The sequence below is a fragment of the Schistocerca americana genome, chromosome 1, assembly GCF_021461395.2.
Source record: "Schistocerca americana isolate TAMUIC-IGC-003095 chromosome 1, iqSchAmer2.1, whole genome shotgun sequence".
Classification (NCBI taxonomy): Eukaryota; Metazoa; Arthropoda; class Insecta; order Orthoptera; family Acrididae; genus Schistocerca; species Schistocerca americana.
This window is the reverse complement of record NC_060119.1, coordinates 645,453,989-645,481,870: the sequence shown is the minus strand read 5'-3', so window position 1 is coordinate 645,481,870 and position 27,882 is coordinate 645,453,989. Positions and strand designations below refer to the sequence as shown.

The following is a 27,882-nucleotide window of genomic DNA, read 5'->3' as shown; positions in this document are numbered from 1 at the left end:
TTCTGCAAGGTTCGCAGGAGAGCTTCTGTAAAGTTTGGAAGGTAGGAGACGAGGTACTGGCAGAAGTAAAGCTGTGAGTACCGGGCGTGAGTCGTGCTTCGGTAGCTCAGTTGGTAGAGCACTTGCCCGCGAAAGGCAAAGGTCCCGAGTTCGAATCTCGGTCGGGCACACAGTTTTAATCTGCCAGGAAGTTTTACATTAGAGTGGCTCTTTTTGGTTGAGAGAGTCAGTTCTGTAATTTTTTTCTCAATTTAAATTGTCTGAAAACAGTACCAATGTTGTCTTTCTTCACTTTTATTGCATTAAAAAAATAAAAATGTATCCTGTATTTTCACATAACACTCTGCATTCTTCAGCTAACAAAGAGTACAGAATTTCTTCAAATTTAAAAATCAGAGAGTATTTACAAGCACAGTAAAAGACAGAAGACAATTGTTCTGTGGATGCATTATTATAGTAATAATGTCTGAAACGTGTGCATAATCTTAATATTATTCATCTTGAAAGTGTATTCTTATATATGAATCAAAAGATCAACTTTAGTTTTAAGTACATTCCTTTAATAACACCAACACACTTCCAGGAACTAGGTAAAAATAATGTAAATATTTACTTTTCTGAATCTTTAACTTAAATTACATTATTCTTGGATTTTATAAATAAAAAGCTACATATCAGGTACAAAATAAATGGTCTACCAATCTGTAAGGCTTACAAAATTAGTAAAATATACTTGCCAATATCATATGTGCTTAGCTCTGTCCATTTTTCTATTAATTCATCCTTGTCAGATGCTAGTCTCAAACGAGCCAGTGCTACACCAAGTTCACTGCACATTGAATTCAGGGATTTGTGCACCCTTTTCTCCCACTGCAACTAAATATTACATATCTTTTATAATCTACTTCAAAGATGGAAGCTAATGACTTCCAAACTGAACAATATAACATGGTCTGCTCAACATACTATGTCTGAGTAATTATATGTTATACTACAGGTAATGAAATGGTCAGTATTAAAATCTAATATAACAACTATGATACTTAGCATAACATTGTTCACAAATCTAACTCATCTAAATGCATATACTGTAAAATCTGCATATAAATTAAATATTTGTCAAGAATACTTCTAACATGTACAGGTGAAGTGCTAGTCTCCACCTTGCAATGCATGAGAAATAAAGAATAAAACTAAAGAACCTATATGCAGCCAGTTAATGGTCAAAAGTTTATTTACTGAAAACTTAAATACGTAACTGGATGTTTAAAATGTCAGGGGGAAACATTGATGTTAAAGGAAAATAATGCATTTATACTGGCATTTACAACATAAACATCTAGTCTAGCAGAGATGGGACAAGATCTAGCCATGCTTTACAGTAGGAACCACCCTCGTGTTTTACTGAAGTAATTTCAGGAAATCACAGAAAACTAATTGAATCTGGAGTCCTCTAGTAGGAGCCTCAAGGATATGCTCACTTCTACTACATTCTGATGGAATCATTGGTTAAAGAGCATTATAAGCTATTGGAAATGCCTACAGAATCATAACTGGTACTGCTAATAAACAAAATTTATGTGAGCACTGACTGAGGTCCTTTATAGCTGAATCAATATGGCCTCCACCCTTTTGAATACAAGGCTGGTCTGTTAAAAACAGCACAGCCTCATTCTGCTTATCCACTGTGCTCAACACTGTTTTGTTTATATATTCTTGCAAAGAAGTTACCACAGCATAAAAAAGTTATTGCTACATTGTTTGTTCATTTCTCAACATCAGTCACAATGTTTATCACACACACTGTCTCATGATGAAAAAAGCTGGGGCTTAAGTGCTCATTTATTTCTCAAAACTAATCCCTCCACACACTACTGGCTGCTGTCAGGATTATGATGATGATGTTTGGTTTCCATTTTGTATATTGCAACTTTTCATAAACTTATATGAAAAACTGAGCTAACGTCCCTCCACAATGAATCAGATCTTCAGCTTAGAATGAGGGTAAGTTGTTTTACTATTATCTGTTGCATAGATTTAGTGCAAGTTTTCCAAAAGGAGAGAGAGATAAACTTAAAATACACTGACCACACCATTGTTAATCATAGAACATTATCTAGATCTATGAAAAAGATGCCTGATTACAATGAACATTGCAACTTGTCATGCAACTATCAGAAATCTTCAATTCTCAAATCTAGACACACATGAAATAAGTAATTTCTTTTGATTCTGCAGAACCCCTCAGTTCATAGCTTTATGTCTGACAAAAGCTTGTTAATGACCTATGCAACAAAGTAAGGAATTCTATCCCACAAGACAGGTGATATATACTTGTATTTGGATCTTATCAATAAATGAGGTAGGAACTCTCCCTGCAATATATCCTACATTCCCATAATCCTCCTGGCCTCAACCTTCGTTAGTCATTGTGCTTACCCATCTAACCTTTTCAATGTTCCCATTCCTGCACTACACAGTCCTCTATCCCACAAACACACCCACAGTCTTTTTACATCTCTCCGTTCCTGCTACCCTGCCCCCTTTGCCCACCCCCCCTCCTCAATCCATCAGTTAACCACTTGACTGCACCTAGCTGCCCTATCCTCTCTCCACCTCTATCCTCTATGCTCCCACACACAGCACGTTACCTCTGTCCTGCTCTCCCTTGCCGCACACACACACACACACACACACACACACACACACACACACACACACACACACACACACATTCACAATACAGACCTTGCTGACCGAAAGATCACTTTCTGACTATTTTTGTTTGTTGTGACTCAGCATGTCTGCTGTATGGTGGGTAGCAACTATCCTCTTCAGAATATTGTCATATTCCATCCTGGATTTTCCCCTGTCTGATAGGGTACCATCTGAGATAGATGACAGCAGGATAGAGAGTGCACCCAAACACCAAGAAAGAACCAAAAAATTCCTTGGAGTGTGGACAGATGACACACGTACGGTGTGACACACATAAAGATAAACTGTTAAACAGAATGAGCAGTGGTGTATGTTCTGCTTTTAGTATTCTGTAAAGTCTGTGATGTGGAGACACTAAAATGTACCTACTTTGCACTAGTGCTCTCAATAATTACATGCTGCATTCCCTTTTGGGACTCCTCCCACAAAAAGATATTTATTATGCAGAAACAAACAATGAAGGCAATGAAACAAGTGCCCTTATCCTTCACCAATAGAAATTTCTTTAAGGAGCTCAGTATCTTGCCAGTGCCTTGTATCTGTATTCACAAAACAGCATGTTTCATTCATGAAAATTTCCATATAATAACAAAAATGAAGATATTGGCATAATACTAGGCTTTCCGAAGACATATTTATCATTGATGAATGGCACAATAGTGTAAGACACAAGAGATACTTCTGTACAAGAAGTTACGTGAAAGTGTAAAGTCTTGCCAGAAAGAATTCAGATCCAAAATAAAGTCAGTGCTACAGAAACACAGCTTCTATTTTGTAGAGGAATTTAAGAATATTAATCTCAAATAATCTGTGTAATGTGCCTTAACATGTGTGTTACCATTTCACTTTCACTTGACTTATTTACCTCACTTAACAGATGTAACTTTTGATTCCTTGTTATGACTTATCTGCAAATATGACAATGTAATGTAAATAATGTATACAGGCATTACTCTATAATCTTTATCTGATGACTGTATGTGAACATACCGTAAGAGTGATGACTATCTATGAACAACCTATAAATCATATAAAAGTATATCTTAAAAATGTTCATCTTATGCATGGATGTAACTGAACATCTCAACAATGTAAATATTTATGTATGTGTATAACATAAATAATGTGACTTGCCCTACATCTATGTGTAATAACACAATGAGATATCTTGGATCAATAAAATATGAAATCAATGAAGAGCTAAGGGAGGACAACAAAGATCCAAAGTAGATAATTTTAAAAAAATCATGCAATACTGAAGGGACATTTCCTAACCACTGTGCTATTCTGAGATTGTGGTTGATCAAAACGTCTTGGGCTAAAACTGTTGTTACTCACAAACATTCAAAATAAAATACAAAATGAATACAATGAATATGTGGTGTGATTCCTCTCTTTTTCTGCAGTTCTAGTGTGTGTGTTTTACATGTGAAACAGAAAAATCACACATGCCTTTCAACTGGTTTACATGTCTTCTTGCTGTATTTTCCCTTCCTCCTTATGTACTTGTCTTTGTTACAATATGTACAGCTCTTGTGATGAATTACATCCATAGCTTTCAAACCATGTAAATGAGATGTAACCTCATACACTGACAGTTGCCTTATGTTGTTTTGTTATTTTAGGGCAACAAGTTTTAAATTTATGTAAAAGTAAACAAATCATATAAATACATACTCAATACCCATACTTTCAAGTAAGATGCTATTTCATTTTGTCTTATGCTACAGAGCACCCCACATGACTGGTAAAGATACATTGATTATAAGGACATATAAATGTAAATAAAGCATTGTATCCTATAATTAACAGTTCAGATCAATTAACTGCCTAATATGTCACAGCTATTACAGGCTTCTTAATTTTATTTCTACAATTTAGGTCTGATAAATGTTAAGTACTGATCAATACTAGTGGTTGCAGATTTTTGTCATCATTCATGATGACACTAAAAAGATAATCTTACTGAGTTCTCCTTGACTAAATACATACAATGTGATATTGAGTGGACTAAGCTAATCATTAGTAACTATTTTTATCTCTAAAGCTCAATATCCTACACTTATACAATTTTTCATAGTTTGAAAGCATTTTTTCTAAGATCTGTGATAACTGAAGTGTAGTAAACAGATATGATGCAAAGAGGTAAGTGTGCAATAACACAGAAGTTGCTTCAAGTATCTACTTTTCTTTGCACTAATTGGCAACTGTTCTCTTATATCTTGTGTGACTATATATCTAAACAATGATATGAATTAATAGAGGGAAACATTCCACGTGGGAAAAATATATCTAAAAACAAAGATGATGTGACTTACCAAACGAAAGCGCTGGCACGTCGATAGACACACAAACAAACACACAAAATTCAAGCTTTCGCAACAAACTGTTGCCTCATCAGGAAAGAGGGAAGGAGAGGGAAAGACAAAAGGATGTGGGTTTTAAGGGAGAGGGTAAGGAGTCATTCCAATCCCGGGAGCGGAAAGACTTACCTTAGGGGGAAAAAAGGACGGGTATATACATGTCCGTATATGTGTGGATGGATATGTGTGTGTGTGTGAGTGTATACCCGTCCTTTTTTCCCCCTAAGGTAAGTCTTTCCGCTTCCGGGATTGGAATGACTCCTTACCCCCTCCCTTAAAACCCACATCCTTTCGTCTTTCCCTCCCCTTCCCTCTTTCCTGATGAGGCAACAGTTTGTTGCGAAAGCTTGAATTTTGTGTGTATGTTTGTGTTTGTTTGTGTGTCTATCGACGTGCCAGCACTTTCGTTTGGTAAGTCACATCATCTTTGTTTTTAGATATATATCTAAACATCCATATTTCACATCAGACATATCAAAACTCTGTAAAGAGTGGCAAGAAATTTCTCAGTTCAAATTTTCCATGTGTGGTGCAGCAAAGGTTTTTCATAGACTGCACTGTTTAACAGAAACCAACAAATATCTGCCAGAAAACATTGTTAATTATTCTGTAAATTAATCTGAATTAATTTTACAGTAAAGTTGTGCTTTATTTCCGCATGCGTGTCCTTAAAATCAGTGCAACAGTATCAGTCATCTGGATTTCTCTTTAGCATAACATTTGCAAGTTTGTTCGCAATTGATTTGGGGGGGGGGGGGGGGGGGGAAGGATGAATGGGACAGGTCTTGTCTTGAATCTAAGTCTATTGCAGAGATATGAACCATGAGGCAAGAGGTTGGAAGCAGGGATTGTGTAGGGATGGAAGAGAATATTCTGTACAAATTTCATTTCAGGTGACAACAAGAAGTACCTCCCATAGTGCCCTGAAATGAGGAATGTCCTACTTACTATCCTTCCCATCCTTACCACAGTGGTATTGTGCTGCCCACTGAACCCACACAATATCCACATCCATCCCTACACAACCCCTGCTTCCAATCACATGCCTCATGGTGCATATCGATGCAATAAACCTAGATGCAAGATCTGTCCACCACAAATCTTCCCACCACCACCTACTCCAGTCCGGTCACATGCATCACTTGTCCCATCAAAGGCGGGGTTACCTGTGAAACCAGTCACACGATCTACAAGATAAACTGAAATCGTGTGCTGGGCATGACAACCAACAAGCTGACTGTCTACAAGAACGGACGCTGCCAAACTGTGGCCAAGAAACAGCTGGACCATCCTGTTGCTTAGCACACTCTCAACATGACGTTCTTGATTTCAATGACTGCCTCACAGCCAGTGCCACCTGGATCTGTCCCCAACACCAGCGTTTCTGAATTGTGCAGGTGGGAAATCTCCCTGCTGTATATCCTAAGTTACCATAATCCTCCTGGCCTCAACCTTCATTAGTCATTGTCCTTACCCATCTAGCCCCCTCCATGTTCCCATTACAGCACTACACAGCCCTCTATTCCAGCATCGCACCCACTGTCTTTTTACTTCTTGCCTTTCCCGGTAGCCCCCCCACCTACTGTCTAACCTCTTGACTGCACCTAGATGCCCTACCCTCTCTCCAACCCGACCCTGTATGCTCCCACAAGCAGCAATTTACCATCCTCCACCCCTACCCTGCTATCCCTCAGCCTCCCCATTCCAGCCTCCTCCTTACCTCCACCATCCGGTTGCTTCTTCCATCGTGCACTGCTGCTAGCAGTCTGGCCTCAATAGCCAGGGACTGTGGTCATGTATGCTTAAGTTGTGTGTGTGTGTGTGTGTGTGTGTGTGTGTGTGTTGTCCATTTCCAATGAAGGCCTTGTTGATTGAAAGCTCATTTTCTGACAGTCTTTTTGTTGTGACTCAGCATTTCTACTATATGTTGAGTAACAAATACCCCTTTCATAATATAGATGATATCTTTTGTGTCGAGGGGAGGGGATATTAATATAGGCTGTTTTATCTTTATTTGCGAGAAGTGTGTTTTTGTTTAACCATTTTACCAGATTACAGTGTGTATCAGCAATTTTGGTGTTAAGTTGATGAGGCCAGTGATTAGAAAACAGTATATTGGTGTCATTGACTAAAATTATTGGTAGACCATGCTGAATGCATTGGAGCAGATCATTGATAAATATCAGAAATAAAAGGGGACCAAGTGCAAAACCTTGGGGAATGCCTTCTCTTACTACTTGCTCTTTTGACTGAACACTTTCACCCTTTTTTGACGTGATTACTACTTTCTGAGCACTGTCTGAAAGATGTGACTTAAACCAGCCATTGCAATTTTCCCTACTTCCATAATATAGCAGTTTCTCTGAAAGTAATGCATGACTGACAAGACTGAAAGCTTTTGTGAGCTCAAGGAACACACAATTTGCCTGTATCCTTATTTGAGTGCACAACAGATTTAATTTAAAAATGAATATAATTGTCCATTTTCCAAAAGTCAAACTGGTGGAGACTCCATATGCAATTACTTTTCAAGGAATTAATAATACCACCACATAATGCTTTCTCAAGGACTTCTGATTTGCTTGATAAGATAGAGGTAGGTCTGCATTGTTGACATCACTCCTTTCACTATTTTTAAATGGAGGAATACCTTTTGTTGCTTTGAAAATTCTGGGGAATTGACCTGATGATAAGGAGCAGTTTATTATATCTGACAGTGGGTCACACACAGGATGGTACATTTGTTTTAAAAGGTGATCAGATATACAATTAAAACCCCAGCAATTTTTATTGGGTTTTGTCTTACAATACTGCAGACTTCCTTTGGTGTGACCTGTCAAGAAAAAGTGATTGTGGGAATAACACTGAATTTGAATGACAAATGGGCCAGGAGACTTGATTAAAGAAGAAAGCTTATCACCAATGTTTATGAATTGGTTATTGAATGTACCTTGCCTTTCATCCAACTGTTTTATTGATAAATTTCCACATGGCTTTTGATTTATTACTTGAATTAATGATGAACTGCTGATTATACACTTTCTTTGCTTCCTGAATTACCTCATTTAGAATTCTTTTATACTGTTTGAAACAGTTATGGACTAACTTACAGTCTGTAGTTTTACTGCAGGCACATAGCAGTCTCTTATTTCTGCAAAACATTTGCATTCCTGGTGTTAGCCATTTATTATTACACATTTTTCATGTGTATTGTTTTTCTGCATGTTTGATTGGGAATGCCACTTCATAATAGTGATGCAAGACACTCATAAATTCATGAACCTTATTGTCAATATTTCTAGCACAATAGATATCCTTCCAATCAGTTTCATGGAACAGATGTGTGAGATTTGCTATATTGTTTTTGTTGCCAGTTGATCTTTTGTATGTGTGCTGGAGAGCTCCTGTCTGGTTATTTACACCTGGCATGGTCATACGCAGAACTGAGCAGTTGTGATTTGCTGTACCATTTGCTGTCTAATGTGCAAACAGATGACATTTCAATAGTAACAACAAAATCATCTGTTGCAGAGGAACTGGTATTAGTTGTTCTAGTAGGTTTGCTGTTTATGTTTTTCATGTTATAACATAGCAACTTTTCACCACTTTCTGAGAAACAGTGGAACAGCATAGAACTGGGGTATTTTGAATTGCAGTGTTGTAGTAATGTGTCCAACTTGGAGGTGATTATTGTTATGTTACCATCAGATAGATTGTAGATGCTTATAAGATTAAGAGAGTTAATATCTACTGTGTCATGTTCAAAATGCTTTCCACAATCCATGCACTTGGTTTTAAGTAATTATCTCTAGCATGCATTAGATAGCCACATTGATTTTTGTTAGTTCTACAAAAATGCTTAACCATCTGAAAGCCTGGAAAGGAAAAATAGGCTGCTTCATCATCCTTAAGTAAATGCTCACCTACAGACAGATGACCTCAGAAGTTAGGTCGCATAGTGCTCAGAGCCATTTTTGCTCACCTATACAAAACAAATCTATAGCGTGTTTGAGGCTTCCTAAAAATATTTGTAGTTCTAAATTTTTTCCTCATGCTTGGCATATTCTAGAAGAAAACACAAAATTTTTATTTTTTGTATTAGTGAACTGGTTTTGATCAACAATTTTTCTGCTTATAATGACTTATGATGTTGTTTTTGACAGGTGCTGGGCTGCTCAGTGGATCCTGTCCTAAAAAAATGTTCTCATCACAGTATTTTTAGTAGTGTAATGTTATCTTGTTTGTATTGGGTAGTGCTTCTTATTTCTTCAAGTATTTTCTGTGACACAATTTGCTTTCAAAGACCAACTGAATGGAGCCTAATGGGGAATCTGCACTCAATCACAGTGATGCCTACAATTCTGATGTTTTTAAAATGTTTACATATATTAAAAAACCATCTGTTAGCAGCATTAATTTTCTTGTTTATGTGGGACCAGTGTGGTAGGTCATGAGGGTGTGAAATGTTCACAAATAGAATGTTTGTGTGAGTCAGATGACCCAGACATTTCTTTAACTCCCAGCAGGCCATGAGTATTTCATTTTTATATATTTTATTAGAGCCATCAGACTGGGTTATGAAATTGTTTGATGACAACTTAGCAATTGCTTCTGAGTGTTTATCCTTACTAATTTCCAAGAGGGAGGCCCCAGGCTTAGTAAAACTCATGGATCTTACAGTTGATACTTCATTAATATGCGAGGCAATTGCATGTCTGGCTATCAGCAAGAATCATAAGTTTTCCTAAGCGATTGGAATCTTAACTGCGGCATACAGTATCTATGTAATTTTCTTTAGAGTCGTCTGGAAGTGATCAGATTTTTCAGCAACTTGTTGACATGTGAGAAATTTGTATTGTGGCATTCGCTGGTAATGTTCCTTCACTAGATAGCGCAGAAATTCATCACTGACTACACTAAGCATCTTAAGGAATATCAGGCCTGCCACGTGATACATTTCTGCAGGTATTACATTTCCACTCCATCACAGAGTTTCTCTCCACTTTCGATGACAGGTCCACCTTAAAAGTGAAACTTTGCTTTGCACTTAACACAGACCACATCACTTTTTGCTATTTTCCTGCACTTTTCACAAACACTAATGATAAAGCTTTTATTTTCACAATTCCAGGTGTCAATTTCATGCTGCGATACACTGTCCAATTTATTCCTTTGTTCACTTGGTTTGTTACACATAGCATACAGTTTTACTTCATAATCTTTTTGTTGCTTAAGTACCACTTCATAATCTCACTGATGCAATCTTTGTTGATTAATTTTGGCCTAACTCCTCATTACATTTTGTACATACCCAGATTTTCTGCTTGGGGTCAGAACTCACACAGCTATTATGGTACACTGCCTTGAATTCGATGCACATAATTCCCTTCGTCACCCTTCCTTTACATAAACAAAAGTTTTCTCATGTTTCTCACATGTATTCATAGTAGGCCTCAGAGGTGCTAGCTTTGCTCCCACAATTAAAATAAGTCTTTCTGTTTCCTCCATGCATTTTTCATTCACTTTTGATATAAAACAACATGTAACACACATACTGTCATGGTGAATGATACAACTTTTACAAATACGACACTTTTGCACAGCATTATTCATAAAATTTATTGAACTCTTTTCAGTTCATTATCACTTAACTTTTTGTATTTTTCCTAATCCCTTTTGTAATGTCTGTTCCTACATCAAACACATCTACCACTTTTCTGCTTTTTACTTCAAGTTAATGATCTTATTCATTTTATTATTTTGAACTCCTCTGAGAGAGAGGTTTTTCTGCCCTTTTCTCTCAAGATTCTCTTTTATATGAAGCAACATTTCGCTTCATTTATCACTACCCCTGTTTCACTCTTACGTTTACTACAAATCTCATGGTTAATTGTTCATCTATCACTTCTCATACTTTTCCACCTGCCCCCCCCCCCCCCCCCCCCCCCCCCGCCCCAAATCACCCACCCTATCCCCATCACCACCTGTTTAACCTTTTTGTAGACAAAATCACTTTTGCTCATTGTTAACTTGTTAACTTCAGAGAACACAGCATAAATACAAGGTACACACACACACACACACACACACACACACACAAAAAATGAAGGTAAGTGCTTGAGGAAAACAAATAAGAATACTGCTAACCTCATATGATGTTATTGTATTTTAAGAAATATGTTATTACCTGTGCTTTCCGTAAGTATGCAAGTGGTTCCTTCAATGGATAACCATTCACACAGTCATAATTGTTATGAGATCTAATCCAGTGAAAGACAGTGTTTCGTAATTCTGTTTCCATTCCTGCTTGTCTAATTGCTTCAAGTAATGTTTCTTTGAAATTTGACTGCTTCACACAAGTGGATGACACCATTTTCTGTACAGAAATATTGATAATGGAACAGATAAGGAAATTCTTTAGCCTGAAATTGGGAAACATTTATAAAACACAAACTAATTTTATATCAGTTAACTTTTTAACAATATAACAAAAATTGTGGGTGAAGTAATAAATTGAAAATTACAGAAGACTACTGCTTAACATACTTTTCCATAGGGACACACACACACACACACACACACACACACACACACACAGATAGAGAGAGAGAGAGAGAGAGAGAGAGAGAGTATTCCACCTGCCATTGCACTTGCCTGGCTTAATTTCTGATTTCTGTAACAACTATTTCAAAAATGTCAGTGTTATCTCTTCTACTGTAGAACCTATTCCCAACATTCTAACAATGACTTGTCAAAATACAGTAAAAAGAGTGCACATAAAAGAAACAATTTTATTCGGTGAAAACTATGAACACCCTAGTTATAGACTGAACAACAACAATTTCACAAATGTTGTACAAAAATTAAAGTGTGCAAATAAATAATCCGGGACTGAAACAGGCCAGAACACCTGGGCATCCATCCAAATCAATGTTACCAGAATAAGTGACTAGACTAGAACTCATAAAAATAATTCAGAAACTAAAAGTCACAAAGTCTGCAGCAGATGATGAAATATAAGATTATCTAATAAAGCAAAGGAGTCAACAAACAATTGTACCACTTTTAGATACCGATGAAGTCTACTGCATGTAATAATACTGAATAACTAATTAAGACTCTGAAACTGAATGCAACAAACTGCTCAGTCAGACGAGTATTCCAGAAAAATTAAAAATACGAAAAGTAGTACCAATATGCAAACAAGGTGAAAAAGACTACATTTAATATCTAGTTTATCAAAAATATACGGTGAGGTTATGTTCAGTAAGTAGATTCATTCCTGGAGAAACTCAATATCCAATTCTGGCAACAATATGGTTTCACAAAAGGATAGGTATTTCAAGCCTAACAGAACCTGTTATAGATGCATTAGAAAAGAAACACTGAGCATCTGCAATATTTCTGAATTTCTCTAAAGTTTTTGACACAGTCAACTGCACAGCACTAATTTCAGAATATGAAAGCTGTGGCATACGTGTATATGCAGCAAAATGGATAAAATTATATGTTGGTAGTAGAAAGCAGTACATGACTAAAGATTCTGGATGCAGATCTGAAATCAAGGCTATTAAGTGCAGTGAACCTCAAGGTTCTGTACAGGGTCTGCTTTTGATGAACCTCTTCACAAATAATACTGAAGTCTGTGAGGAGAATCAAAACATTACTATATACTGATGACATAACATTATTAAATGCAGAAAAAATATGGAAACACTGGAAATAAGCATGTTTATTCAACTAATAACCCAATGCAGTGGTTCCTACAGAATGACTGAACCATAAATATAAAATAAAGATAATGTTCATCATGTTCACAAATAAAGAAAAGGAAGATCAGTAGTTCTTTTTTGGTAATGATTTAGTATCCTTACCCATCAATTTTTACACAATTCAAAAACATAAATTCTTCTATGGAATGGAATGAGTCGTCACGGAGAAACTTTTTCAGTTTGTTTTCAATTTTCTGTTTCCTGTCTGTCAAACACTTTACATTGCTGGGTAAATGATCAAAAATTTTGGTGCCAGTGTTGGTCACCTCTTTTTGCGCTAGAAACAAACTTAATGTTGCGTAATGAGTACCATTTTCTTATGTTATTGTAATTATGAAAATAATTATTCTTTTTGAACTGCAGTGGATTATTTTCAACAAGCTTTGTGAGGGAATAAATCTACTGTAAGCTGGTAGTAAAAATGCCCATCTCCTTACAACATGTCTATTAGCTGATCATGGTCAAACACACCAACAGGAAATCTTCTCTGCCTTCCCCCTCAACTGCTCTCCCTGTTTCCTGTTCCTTGGCTCTGCCAGCTTCTGCATCAGGGGTCTGTCTGATTCTGGTGCTATGGGGTTCGGTGCCACTGGCTCATCCGCCATCTCCTATTTCAGCACTACCAGCTCATGTGCAACCACCACCTATGGTGCTGCCTGCTCCAGCTGCATCTGCTTCAGTGCCTGCTCACATTTTGCAGGTGGCTGTAAGAGCTCCCAGTCTCATCTGCCACCCAGCTGCCTCCCCTCTGCCACAACAAGCCCAACACTCCCATGCCATGTCACATTTCGCCTGGTCGATGCAGTCAAGTCCAGCTCTCTTCCCGTGGATGGCAATGTCAACAAGGCCACTCTTCATGCCTGTTTCCATTGAGACCACTTTTGCTCTCTCTCGACTGTTTGTGTGTTTCTCAATCACTTTACATTTTCCATTTCCATCTCAGCAACTTTCCACTCTGGCCTCTGTGCTCTCTTCCATGCCACTCAGGCTGTCCATTCCTGTGTTCTTCATATGTGCTTTTCTTTCCAAAGAGTCATTGTTCAGTGTTTTTCTCATGCTGCTCTGTGGCTTCAGCTTAGCGGTTTCTTTGCTGTGTCTTCTCTCTTACTAGACCTCTTTGCTGCTGGCAATCCCACTGTCACCACTGCAGCTACTCCCACGATCGACGCCAGGCCTCTCGCCAATGACACCAATGTCACCTTTGCCCACTCTGAGGCTCATCTTGCAGTGACGTCTCACCCTGTCCCGGCAGACTTGGTTGTTGCTGTTCTGGCTGCATGGCTACCATGACTACCTCTTCTGCATCCAACCCTGCTCACCACCAGTCATCCCTGCTGTCACTGTCAGTTCTGTTGTGAGTTCTTCTGTGTCTGGACTGCATTCCCATCAACGCTTCACTGTCAGCTCAGCCTCTGTCTGTGTCTTTCCTGTTGCTGCCTATGGCCAACTGCTGCCATTTCTTATGAAGGTTCCTTGTGCTTCTTTTGTCAGGATCATTTTTCGTTGCCTGATTGCTTTCTTTTTTTATTCCATTCGGTACCTCATTCCCTGCCTCCTGTGCTTATCTGTGATGGCTGCACCATCTCCATCAAGGGGTAAGGGGTGTAGTATGTGCAGGTCTGGGCCCCTGCACATTTGGCCACCACATTTATTGGATATGTTTTGCAGGCCAGCCATGACCCGTACATCAATGCAAAGCAGCTGTTTGTCAGCAGATTGCTGCACTGTTTGCTGTCAAGTCTCCTGCAGCAGATAAGGTTCTGGGGGTGCAGGCCACAATACTACTTGGCACAGAAATTGAGTAAATAGCATTGCAGTCACAGAGGAATACTCGTGTCTGTGCAACCGTGTGTCCACGTGACTGCATGCCTGTGTTCTTCCGCATGAGCAGCTGCTACAACACCAGTGACAATGCTCGCTCACACCGTCACTGGGCTCTCAGCCACACCGTGCAACAGTCACTACAGAAGACCCAATTTCCACCACTCATCGTCTCTACGGATGATCGAGACTTTGTTCCTGTTGGGTACCAGCCGCGTAATCACCACAGAAGACCATTTCTGTTGTATTCTTCAGTCATCACAGGACTTTTTCAGTTTTACTGCCTGCATGGACACTGTGGTGTGCATAATGTAAGACCTTCAGTACACACACCATCAGATTATTTGACTTGTCGCTCTAACGAAGTAGGCGAGTGTCAGTAATATGTCTCGTGGTCTTATCGTGCTGTGTTTATCTTCTGTCGTTAGGTGAGATGATAGAAATGCCACTGGCACGCTTAGAGTAGCAGATTGACGGTGATCAACTTTAAACAGAGCTGGATTAATTTTCACACACATTTATTAAAATTATAACAAGCATAAAAATTACTTAACTTGGTTCTGGATGCCATTTGCAATTGACAATCTGAAGTTCCTTTGGTATTGGTACATTAATCTTATTCTCACATATATCTCTGATACTTGACAAAAGTGTCTATACATTTATCTTCATGGCTATGTACAGGAATATGGTAATCTTATTAGGTGCAGACTGAAACTTGACTATAGACCGGTACAGACAAATTTAGAACTCGTACAGACTGGTACAGACTAATGCAGACTGGTACACACTGGTGCAGACAAATTCAGACTGGCACAGACTGGTGCAGACGAATGCAGACTGACTAATCGGAGGTCCGTACACTCGTTATAATACCTCGCATGTTCATGTATCACTGCGCGAGTGTGATCCACGAGGAGAAAAGGTTCTACATTAGCAGAAATCTTATTGGCTGCGTTACATATTAATACGCTGATTGGCGGAAGCAGAATTTGGTTCTTCTCTATGGCAGCACCATCTCATAGTGCGGAGACGGACGAGCGCTGCGCCTGCTCTGTTGTGCTTAGTGGGATGCGCTCTAGTGGGAAAGTTGTGTACGTGCTGACTACGCGGAACTATGTACACAACAGACACCATCCTCAAACTGTACTAAACTGAGTTCATGTTCAATAAACAATATTACTTCAAGCATGCCAATCTATCACTTGGCAGGTACATTACTATAAACAATGGTTGTGAAGTGCTTAATTTGTGTGATGTCAGTGACCTACGTAATGTTGGTGAGAAAGGGATTGGGTTGGTAAGTGTGACATCTTGCTGTGACAGCACATCATGTCATAGTCACTTTGTAGTCAATTGATGAATGACCAGAAAGTTACTACACTTCTCTCATCATCAATTTTGTTACTGGTGGACTGCATAAATGTCTTCCACTCAGGAAGTGCTTGCACTTGTAGAGTGGGCTGCACTTGGTGGAGCCACTTACCACACAACCACAGCATATCTTGCAAGATAGGTGTCAACATGTCTGATGGAATGGTACTGATCATGTATAAATGCAGAATGGTAGTCTGCTGTAAAGAATTGCTTGACCTGTGTTCCATAAAACATAGGTGAACTACTTCTGGTACAGAGGAACCAAACTTAAGGTTCTGGGTGTATTGAGATGTAGGGAGAGCTATGGCTGGGTGATTCATTTTGCTTTCCTAAAGATTCAAAAACTATTCCAGCCACTGATAGTGGAGGCAATGAAATCAACATTGTCGAATACATATTGACAGCATGTTACATTTGAGACAGGCTCTTCAGTGTGTAGACAGTTGACAAGCCAGCTGTTGACCTTTTTTATTTTTATTTATTTATTTACTGTATTTTTTTGCATGGAGACACCAACTGGTGTCTTTTGCAAACGTCATAGCATTTTTTTACAAGTTTAGTACAATATATATATATATATATATATACACACTCCTGGAAATTGAAATAAGAACACCGTGAATTCATTGTCCCAGGAAGGGGAAACTTTATTGACACATTCCTGGGGTCAGATACATCACATGATCACACTGACAGAACCAGAGCCACATAGACACAGGCAACAGAGCATGCACAATGTCGGCACTAGTACAGTGTATATCCACCTTTCGCAGCAATGCAGGCTGCTATTCTCCCATGGAGACGATCGTAGAGATGCTGGATGTAGTCCTGTGGAACGGCTTGCAATGCCATTTCCACCTGGCGCCTCAGTTGGACCAGCGTTCGTGCTGGACGTGCAGACCGCTTGAGATGACGCTTCATCCAGTCACAAACATGCTCAATGGGGGACAGGTCTGGAGATCTTGCTGGCCAGGGTAGTTGACTTACACCTTCTAGAGCACGTTGGGTGGCACGGGATACATGCGGATGTGCATTTTCCTGTTGGAACAGCAAGTTCCCTTGCCGGTCTAGGAATGGTAGAACGATGGGTTCGATGACGGTTTGGATGTACCGTGCGCTATTCAGTGTCCCCTCGACGATCACCAGTGGTGTACGGCCAGTGTAGGAGATCGCTCCCCACACCATGATGCCGGGTGTTGGCCCTGTGTGCCTCGGTCATATGCAGTCCTGATTGTGGCGCTCACCTGCACGGCGCCAAACACGCATACGACCATCATTGGCACCAAGGCAGAAGCGACTCTCATCGCTGAAGACGACACGTCTCCATTCGTCCCTCTATTCACGCCTGTCGCGACACCACTGGAGGCAGCTGCACGATGTTGGGGCGTGAGCGGAAGACGGCCTAACGGTGTGCGGGACCGTAGCCCAGCTTCATGGAGACGGTTGCGAATGGTCCTCGCCGATACCCCAGGAGCAACAGTGCCCCTAATTTGCTGGGAAGTGGCGGTGCGGTCCCCTACGGCACTGCGTAGGATCCTACGGTCTTGGCGTGCATCCGTGCGTCGCTGTGGTCCGGTCCCAGGTCGACGGGCACGTGCACCTTCCACCAACCACTGGCGACAACATCGATGTACTGTGGAGACCTCACGCCCCACGTGTTGAGCAATTCGGCGGTACGTCCACCCGGCCTCCCGCATGCCCACTATACGCCCTCGCTCAAAGTCCGTCAACTGCACATACGGTTCACGTCCACGCTGTCGCGGCATGCTACCAGTGTTAAAGACTGCGATGGAGCTCCGTATGCCACGGCAAACTGGCTGACACTGACGGCGGCGGTACACAAATGATACGCAGCTAGCGCCATTCGACGGCCAACACCGCGGTTCCTGGTGTGTCCGTTGTGCCGTGCATGTAATCATTGCTTGTACAGCCCTCTCGCAGTGTCCGGAGCAAGTATGGTGGGTCTGACACACCGGTGTCAATGTGTTCTTTTTTCCATTTCCAGGAGTGTGTGTCTATATATATATATATATATATATATATATATATATATATATATATATATATATATATATATATATATATATATTCCATATATATATATATATATATATATATATATATATATATATATATATATATATATATATAATAATTTATTTTAGTTTAATATTAATATTCACTTAAAGAGTATAAACACTTGTCAATCAAGAAATGATTCAGTTTCACTTTGAATAAGTTCCCTTTGTGGTGCCTTATAGGGCTCGGTAATCTGTTGTACCACATTTGACCACTAATGCATGGACTATGGTCTGTTGTTTTTAATTTTGTTCTTTGTCTGTAGTAGCAGTCTTTATTTCTTGTATTATAGGCATGCATATCAGAGCACTTTGTTTCTTTGTTTTGATGTGTCACAAAAAATATAATTAATTTGTAAAGATACAGTGAGTAGACTGTGAGGTATTTATGATGAACAAAGATTTCCCTGCATGAATCTCTATACCCTAATCCATGGATAATTCTGATTGCTCTTTTCTGTAGGGTTAATATTCTGTTCATATGTATGTCAGCAGCACAACCCCATATCTCTATCCCGTAATTAATCTGTGCAAAAATGGTTCCATAATAAATTGTTTTTAATGTCTGATGTGGAACTACTTTTGATAACTGGCTGATTAGATGTAATGAACTGCTGATTTTATTGCATAAAAATTTGATGTGGTTTACCCATCTTAGATTTTCATCTAGGTGAATACCTAGAAATCTGCAGCCTTCTGAGTCCACTACTTCAGTTCCACCTATGTTACTGATAAAGGTTTGGTGTGAGTTTGTAAGTTTAAATGGCAATAACTGAGATTTACTGATATTAACTTTCAAACCTCGATCTTGGAAATAAGTAGTTATTTGCTGTAGTCCCTCAGTTGCTACTAACGTTAACTCAGCATTTTGTTTACCAAGAAATAACGGCGAGGTATCGTCTGCATAGGTTACCAATTGGGAGTTGAAAGGTTGCTCTATATCATTTATGTACACTGGGAAAAGGAAAGGGCCCAAAATTGAGCCCTGTGGTACACCTTGTGTGACTGTCTCATATTTGGACTGGAAATTAATGATCTGATTATTGATTTTGTAAGTCAGCTTTGTACACTGCATGCGGTTAAATAAATATGTAGCCAGCAATTGCATGGATGCAGCATTTACATTGTATGACTCAAGTTTACTTAAAAGTAACTCATGGTTTACCGAGTCAAAGGCTTTAGTAAGGTCTAGAAATATGCCAGCTGTTTGCATTCCTTGATCAAGGGCACCATACGTTTTGTGAAGAAATTCCGTAATTGCTGTGATAGTACTACGATCTTTTCGGAATCCGTGTTGTGTCTCTGTTAGGAACTTATTTTTCAAGAAATAGTCACTAAGTTGAGTCAGCAGCACAACTTCAAATACTTTGCTGAAGACAGGTATTAATGATATGGGCCTGAAATTTGAAACCTCTTCCTTGGATCCTTTTTATGCACTAGTTTAACTGTGCTCCATTTCAATACATTTGGAAATGTACGTTTTCTGATACTGCAGTTTACCAGGTGGGTGATTATTTTAACTAATTCCTTATTACATTTTTTAATCACGATACTACTCAAACCATCCCATCCAGATGAGAACTTATTCTTTTGGTTATTTATTATCCTGCCTATTTCTTTTTCACTTACTTGTTTGAATTCAAAAGGTGGCTCTTCAAAGGGGCAGAGCTTTACCTCACTACTCACAACTGTGTTATTAATTGGACTAACAGCTGCAGATATAAAGTATTTATTGAAAACATTGCAGACTTTATTAGGATCTTTAATTGTGTTTCCTTCATGTCTTATAATTAAAATTTCAGTTTCTGGCTTCGGTGTGGCTTTGCGAAATTGATTTACAATTCTCCATGAGGTCTTGGCTATATTGTCTGATTGAGCTATTTCACTGCTGTATATCTGTTTTCTTAGATTTGAAAGCTCTTTCATAAAGATTTTCTTGGCTTTGTTGTACTTGGCCTTAAAAACCTGCAGGTTTGTTGACTTGTGTAACACATCCAGGTCCTGGATGTTTTGCCTGAGTTTTATCATATTTGCTGGAAGTATGTCTGTTGGTTTTTGCACTTTGGTGATGGGTGAACACCCTTTGTATTTTCTTAACAGGGCAGCATCTGTCAAAATGTCTTAGCATAGTATCATAGAATTTGGCCCATTTGTTTTCAGATCCTTCAGTCTGGTAAACCAGATCCCAGTCCTCTATAGCTTATTTATTTCTTAGGGCAAGGATGTTACCCTCTTTTAGGATTCTTTTATTTTCGATAACATTTGTCATTTTTGGGATGCTTGTGTTTACATACTCTACAAGCTGGCATTTGTGGTCAGAGTAGTGAAAATCCATATTCCAGCACCTAAAACTGTCTTTGATATGTTTACATAGTATAACGTAATCAATTCTGCTAGATGTGGACTTTGTTACCCTGGTATCACTATTTACTACATTTATGAGATTATATGAGTTAAGAGTATCTATTAACCTCATATTACACAAACTGGAAGATTTTGCCTCAATATTCAGACCACCAAGTATAGTTAGGTCACTGGGACCACAACGTCCCACTACTCTACTGAATACGTCTATGAAGCTAACTACATCAGCCTTTGGTGGATGGTAAATCCCAATAACTTTATGTTTTCTCATAACCTCTCTACACTCTTTGGTGTGGACTTCAGTGCCTGTCACTTCAATCAAGCCTTCTTTGTTGTACTGGTCTAGATAGTTTATTTTCTTGTACTCGAGATTCTCACTAATGTAAACTGCCACACCACCACCCTTATGTTGCTGTCTACAATAACTATTTGCTAAGGAGTAGCCCTCTAGTTTACAGTAAATAATTTCATCAGATTTTAATCCATGCTCAGTTAACACTACTATATGAGGTGACTGTTCACTTACAAAAACCTGTAATATATTAAGCTTATTTCTAAGGTACTGTATATTTAGGTGCATGAGCCTTAGTGGTATTTTTAACTGGTCACTCTGATTATCTTCCTTTAAAATGCACTGAGTTGGTTCACTTACATAAGTTCTGGATCCAGGCACTAAAAGTGTTCCTGTTCTTTGGCGATCTTGCATTTCTCGATCTACTACCCAACCTGGCTTCTGTCTGTCTAGTTGTCAAGGTAGCTGTTGAGGTGCCTTCTTGCTCTGTACAGTCCAAAGAGTTGCCGAGCTGCCTGGTGTTGCAGTAACTGCAGTTGTATACTCCACCACATTTGATTGAGTAAGTGATGCTGAAGAGTCTGCAGTTGATACAACAGCTTCTGTTGTTTTAACTAGCTGGCTTGGCCAGTTGTTTTTACCCAGTCCTGGGAATTTGTTAGTTGCTTTACTTTCCCACAAAAACATGTCACTTTGAACTCTGGGTTTTATTGGTCTTGAGGACAGCTAATTTAACAACTGCAAATAAATACTCACCTAACAAACAAAAATAAGTGCTTTATATGAACACGACCTCCGTGAAGTTATTTTTTCTATTCAGATTAGAGACCTGGTAAGCAAATGCTGCTGAGCAGCAGACATGGTGTGCAAAGTTGCTTTTCTTGGAAGAACAGGGAATTATTTCAGAAAAATTGTGACATTCACAACCTCAACAGAAGAAAAGTGAAAAATTTCCACTAAGGCTCTGCAACTTTCACTAAAGTACACAGGGGAGTTACTGAGACAGGTACAAAAATATACCATAAGCTTTCCATCAATACAAAAATGGAAGTTAATAATGTACAGATTTTCAATGGGAAATTAAAGATATTCTTCATAAAATATTCTTAGAGTTATATGGCATGCTTTAGTATAACAGCAGAGGAGCCCATTAGTTTAAAACACACTCTTAAAAGCAAAAATATGATGATGAAGTGTAGATTTGTTTTTGTTGTTAGTTTATAAATGTGTAGGTACTCTGAGAAGAAATATTACATTTTAATTTGGTTCAAATGGCTCTGAGCACTACGGGACTCAACTGCTGTGGTCATAAGTCCCCTAGAACTTAGAACTACTTAAACCTAACTAACCTGTGGACATCACACACATCCATGCCTGAGGCAGGATTCGAACCTGCGACCGTAGCGGTCGTGCGGTTCCAGACTGTAGCGCCTTTAACCGCTCAGCCACTCCGGCCGGCTTTTAATTTGGAAAATGTGCATTTATTTGTATATGTCATTAGGATTAAAATGTGTACTTTCATTTATTTTACTATTTTAACCATTCACTTAACCGAATGTCAGTCAAGGAAACATTTTAATGTTATGAGCAACCAACAATTCTTAGCAAATAAGTAAATAGCCTAGTATACTGCATATGTGATACAAAAAATGTTCATGTAATACTGTATTACTCCACTTGCCTTGTTCTGTATATCTGGTACACTAGTGGTACAATATGTAATCAACAGGACGAAATAAAAAAAAAAAAAATAAATAAAAAAAATAAATAAATAAATAAATATCTACAGCAAAAACTCTGCAGCTGCCATACAGGATGACTAAGAATCAACTTCCCCCAAGCAATATAGAACAGGATGCAGAGATTTACTAGTTTTGTCCATATGCATTTCTTGCTTTAGTACTATTTGTAATTCATACCTAATACGTCTACTCCATGTAGTGTTAACACACTTTATGGAAAATAAATATCCCCTGGCATGTCTGCACACTGTGTTGTTAGTGCAGGGTGTACACGACCCGGGACAACCGGGAAATCCGGGAAAAACCCGGGAATTTTTTCATCCGGGAGAAAACCGGGAAAAACCCGGGAATTTTTCGGAATTCCGGGAATTTTTCATTGTTTTAGCTTTCAGTTAAATTTTTGTAGTTTTGGTTGCAGAACTGATTCTCTAGCAAAGAATGTTATTGTATCCTGCTACTGGAGAATGATACTGCAGCAATAAAATGTAAACGAGAGGGAAAAAATGAAACTTCAGTGGCAAAGGAAATGTGCAGTTTACAACAACAAAACACCGTGCACGCACAAGTGTCTGCAAATAGCAAAAATATGTCAAAAGCCGTAGGGCTCAGACTGTAATTCTTCGTAACAATAAACCGCTTGCTATGAGCATGACGTCACAACTGCTCACATTAGGTTTGTTTGACCAGTTGCCGGCAGTCTGTTGCGCATGCGCATTTGACTCGCGTATAAGCAGTACTTCTCCCGCTTCCCGCTATTTGAAGTTTAGCTGTTAGCTGTATCGGCAGTAGCAGCAAACAGCCAGATGCGAACGAGAAAAATTTTTCTCGCGCGCCCTAGCTGCCAGATTCGCGCTTGCACAGAGTTGTCTGAGTTGTAGTGGGGAGGGGCTAGTCTCCACGTGACCCGTGTTACGTTAAGTGATTTCGCTGCTTCTCTTCGTGTACAGCTTGTCAAATGAAAACAAAACGGATTTCTGTGGCCGGGAGCTATCAAGTGAATTAAAATTACGGAGGACAAAAATATATTATTAATTTCAGTTTTCCGATTTGATTTTATTTCCAAGTTAGTAGCAGCCAAGATTTAATCGCCTTGCAGAACAATGAAGTTATTTTTGCAAGTTTGCTAAAGAAATTTGGCTTTATTAATCTTTCCGCTGAGGCAATCATTTTATATGAAACGAAGTGTTTCATTCTACAGTATTGACTAGTTTCAATTGTTCGCTGAATTTCAAGTGCACGTTGTCATCTTCTGCCATGTATGGCATTATGCCATAATAAAGAACCAAAAATGAGGTCGTAGAGCACTGGTACACCAAGAAAATTTACATCCCAAAAACCACACTGAAAAGCGTAATATCAGATGGGACCCACTTCATTGTGAATCTGGAAAAAGCCAATTTGCGCTTCAAGCCGAATTATGCATTTTAGTATGGTTTACGAAATTCCGATGCGCTTTGGAGTATCCTCTGATGCCCTGTTTCTTTTATTGTGTAATGTAAGCTCTCTTAGTGCTTTATACACACGAACATGCGGGCTTCCTACACCACTGTAGTTGCACACGCACAATAATGCCTGTTTTCTGGCAACTGGTAAATCGAACCTATTTCTAACAGTCTCTGGATAGTATTGCGAACGGTGGTTAGAAAAGCGTCACTTTCAAAGTAAATTTCTTTTTACGCAAGATGAATTACGTTACGTGTGAGAAAGTGGGATGGGTATCTAAATCACAGAGCGTTCGAAACTGAACATTTTGAGGACCAGCCACTTACAAGAATTTCGAGCCGAAACATTTATGTCATGATTTTAAATTTACTGGCATCTTCGTGTGATGTATCTTAAAGTATAACACACGCAAACAAAATCAATATTACATGCGAAAGTTTGGCTTCTGTTGTAGAGTGTTAATATTAGAGACCAATATTATATGTGAAAGCTTAGCTTTTCTTGTAGATATACGGTACTGTGTACGTTAATGTACACCGTTTAACTTTTCGTCTTGTGTGTTCGCGCTGTGTAACCAGTGATCTTGCTATTGGCGACTATAACACGTGTCCTATGTTCTGAATAGCTGCTGTCATCGGCTGGCGAGATCTCGTGGCTTGAGATATGACTCGCTTACAAAAGGACATGGCAACCTCGGTTTCAACGCTCCGGAAACTAACGCGCTGTATTTGGTGCAATTCGAATTTATATTTTCGTAATACGAAACTACGCAGCGTATATATTGCTGCAAATCAAAGGTCTTTCCAAAACTTCTCTCCTTTTTTATTAAAAGTCCCTCCAAAACTTCTCTGCCCCATCTTTTCTTTTTTTCCCGGGAAATTCTACGCGATTGTATAAAACGTTAACCATTCAAAGGATTGATAAGTTTTACAGTTCAGCGGGAAAATCTACGGAAAACCTACTGTCACTTAGCACAGTAAAATTGTATTTTCGCCCGGGAAAAAGCGTATTTTTTAAATGGGATATCCGGGAATTTTTACCTTGTCCCCTATACACCCTGAAGTGATTCATAAGGCGAGCAGTGGAAACGTCTAGCCTATATAACTTGGTGAAACACCTCATAGTTGCTTGTTGTGATGTGCTGTGGTAAAAAGAATGGAGAATAGTGCCTGCTCGCTCCTCGTTTTATGGTCTTGTGAAGGAAGGTAGTGCATGAACACAATTTGGTGACATACCGTCCCTCATGCTTCTTACCTCCACACCTGCCTTACCACGTGTTTGCAACCCCAGAATGCAATTTATCCCTTAACACAGTTCTATTGCACATATATGTGGTACAAAAATTTATTATTTTTCTTAATCCACATTATTTAACAACACACATTAATTTTATGTCATTAAAACACTATTCTTCATAACCTGCGATTTTCCGATCCTTTGCAATGCAGAAACTATTAATCCCAGAGGAAAAATGAATATGACCTTTTTTATTGCAAATTTGATAAAGCTTACAGATGAAAGGGCACAATGAAATAAAATAATAATATAATGAATAATAAGTAACCAGTTGCATAGAGGAAATTTAATTTCTTTACCAGTTTTGGACATTTAGCACCCTTCTTCAGAAAGTTACAGCTATAGCATAATTTTCGAGTGTCGATAACAAAGTGCATATGGCAAAATGCCGTGATCATGAATATTCGCGCAGACTGACACTCAGTGCGGTGGCTGAAGGGGGCGACTGGAAATGGGAAATGCCTTTACGGTTGCTTTCATCAGCTAATCCGCTGAGTGTCAATTTAGTTTACACAGTTTAGTTTCACAGTCTCTACATAAAAGTAGCACAAATAAGCGAAACAAGTGCAGACATCACTTACTTTCGATAGAAGCCGTGGTTTTCGAGATAGTCGAGAAAAACATATAAAAGTCACCTTCAAATGACCCCTCCCACCCTTCACCACGTTCACACCCCGTCGATCAGGAAATTTTCTTATTCATCACACTTCCTCGACCACTGAATAAAAATTTGTGACTAATTACATTTTTTCCCTTTCCCTATGATGACTGGACTTAAAGACAATATGCATAGGCTAACCATATCTGCTGTCAACAATAACTACATTTTTCACAGGGAAAAACCGGTAAATCACAAGAAGTTCAGTAAAGTAAGACAGAAGTGGGGAGGCCATCCACCGGCTAAGGTCACAGCGTCACCAATATCGATCGTTTCTGCCGACGAATGACATCGGCCGATGTCAGTAAGCCACTACAGACTACATGCGCGGTAACAATGTAGCCAATCTAGCCAATCTCATCGCCTGAACGTAGACATTAGACGAAAATCGGTGAAATTCAAATCAGTTTGTTTTCTTCGGTCATGCTGGCCGACACAACGCGAAACAAGGGCTGTAAGAAACTGACAGGTCTGAAGGCCAATTCACAAGGTTTCTTGGGAAGGAAGTTTTGTCACGTCGGCCGTGAGTTTAGCCGGCTGACGTTATCCGTCCGTTGTTGATCACGTGACCCGTCCAAGCTTATTTCCACTCGATACACGCCCATCACAAATCTCTGTAATTCGTTTCGTTGTGGTTTGCGTGGATGATATCAATTGTTTTTTGTTCATTATTTATTATGAATTGTTTCGTTTCGTTATTTCTTTTGTTAATATTTATAGTAAATGACGAAAGATTAATTGATGCCTTGAGGGAACAATTGAACTGAACGACGTGGGCGTACTAAAATACTTGCTCTCAACTACATTTATTAAGTAAATTTTTATACAAACTGATACGGTATTTAATGTCTTACAATGAAATGCATTGCAATATGGCTCCAAATTGAAGTGAAAAGAGTCCTGTGTGGGTAGAATCACACTGATTAGTAGGTGGAATTTATTTGTATGTTGTCAGGCATTTCTACCGTTTCATAAAGAAATGGACGGAAACACTTAGACACTGCAAGTTTTTTGTTTAAACATACGTTTGTGGAAGACTTATTTATTGTTAACCAGCTCTCTGAACTGTGTGTGAAACAGATTAGTTAGCATCAGCGGTCAATGTTTATTTTTGTACCGGTACGTATTTTCAAAAATCTTACCAAGAACCCAAAGAACGGCAGCAAATGTATGAGGGTGAACGGAAAGGTTGACGGTGTAGGAGGGCGGGGAAGGGAGCGCTAACCGAATAATTTGTCGCTTGTGTGAAAAAATGAGGGGGCGGGGGAGGCAAATGATACCAAATATTGTTTTAGGACTCACTGTGAATTTACAAATACAGGCTATTTCTAACACAAAAGTAGTTATTTACGACTAACTACAGCTCAAAATTCAGAGGGTGAAGGAAAACTAAGAAGCTTAACAATCGAAAAAATAAATGCACACACACTCAATCGCGGGAGCGCACACACATTCGGGCCTGTAAGAAAAGCGAAATTAGATTTGCTGTGCAGTTGTCAGCATGGTCCAACGTGCTACAAAACAACTTCGTCCATAGCCCTACCTGTATCTCCGAATAGAAATTTTTGTAACTACTCATTTTCTTGATTTCTTCAGTAAGCCTTTCAGCTGTAAAATGTATGCTTTTATCTTTCATGTCATCCATTTTCGTCAATATATAATGAGATGATAGTTCGTCAGGACTTCCTGCAGTCGTCTGGCAGCTGGGAGCGTGTTTATCAACGTCGCCAAGGCAACAGACAACGCATCCCGCTTAGTGGCCCACAAACGCTTGCGCAGCGTGCTTAAACTCAGCACGCTTGAGCGTTTGTAGAAAAAAATTGCGAAAGCTTGAGGACTGTACAAGTAGCTTAATGCTTTACTGAATTTAGATTATGCATGCTTGTGCAAGCGTTCAACCGTGCGCATGTTTGATCGTGTGTACCAATGCTTGTGAAAGCAGTTATCTGATTTTATTG

At 39.1% G+C, this 27,882-nt stretch overlaps 1 protein-coding gene across 1 annotated transcript in view; it reads right to left on the bottom strand.

The window, feature by feature from the left end:
- Positions 1–27,569, bottom strand: part of LOC124625756 (TBC1 domain family member 19) — a 179,099-nt gene extending 151,530 nt beyond the window's left edge. Inside the window, exons 1-3 of the mRNA XM_047149199.1 lie at positions 27,468–27,569; positions 11,269–11,457; positions 738–876 (exon numbers count right to left, since the gene is read on the bottom strand). Coding sequence (XP_047005155.1) covers positions 738–876; positions 11,269–11,457; positions 27,468–27,569 — 430 coding nt within the window. The remainder of the gene's footprint in view (positions 1–737; positions 877–11,268; positions 11,458–27,467) is intronic.
- Between the last annotated feature and the right edge of the window lie 313 nt (positions 27,570–27,882).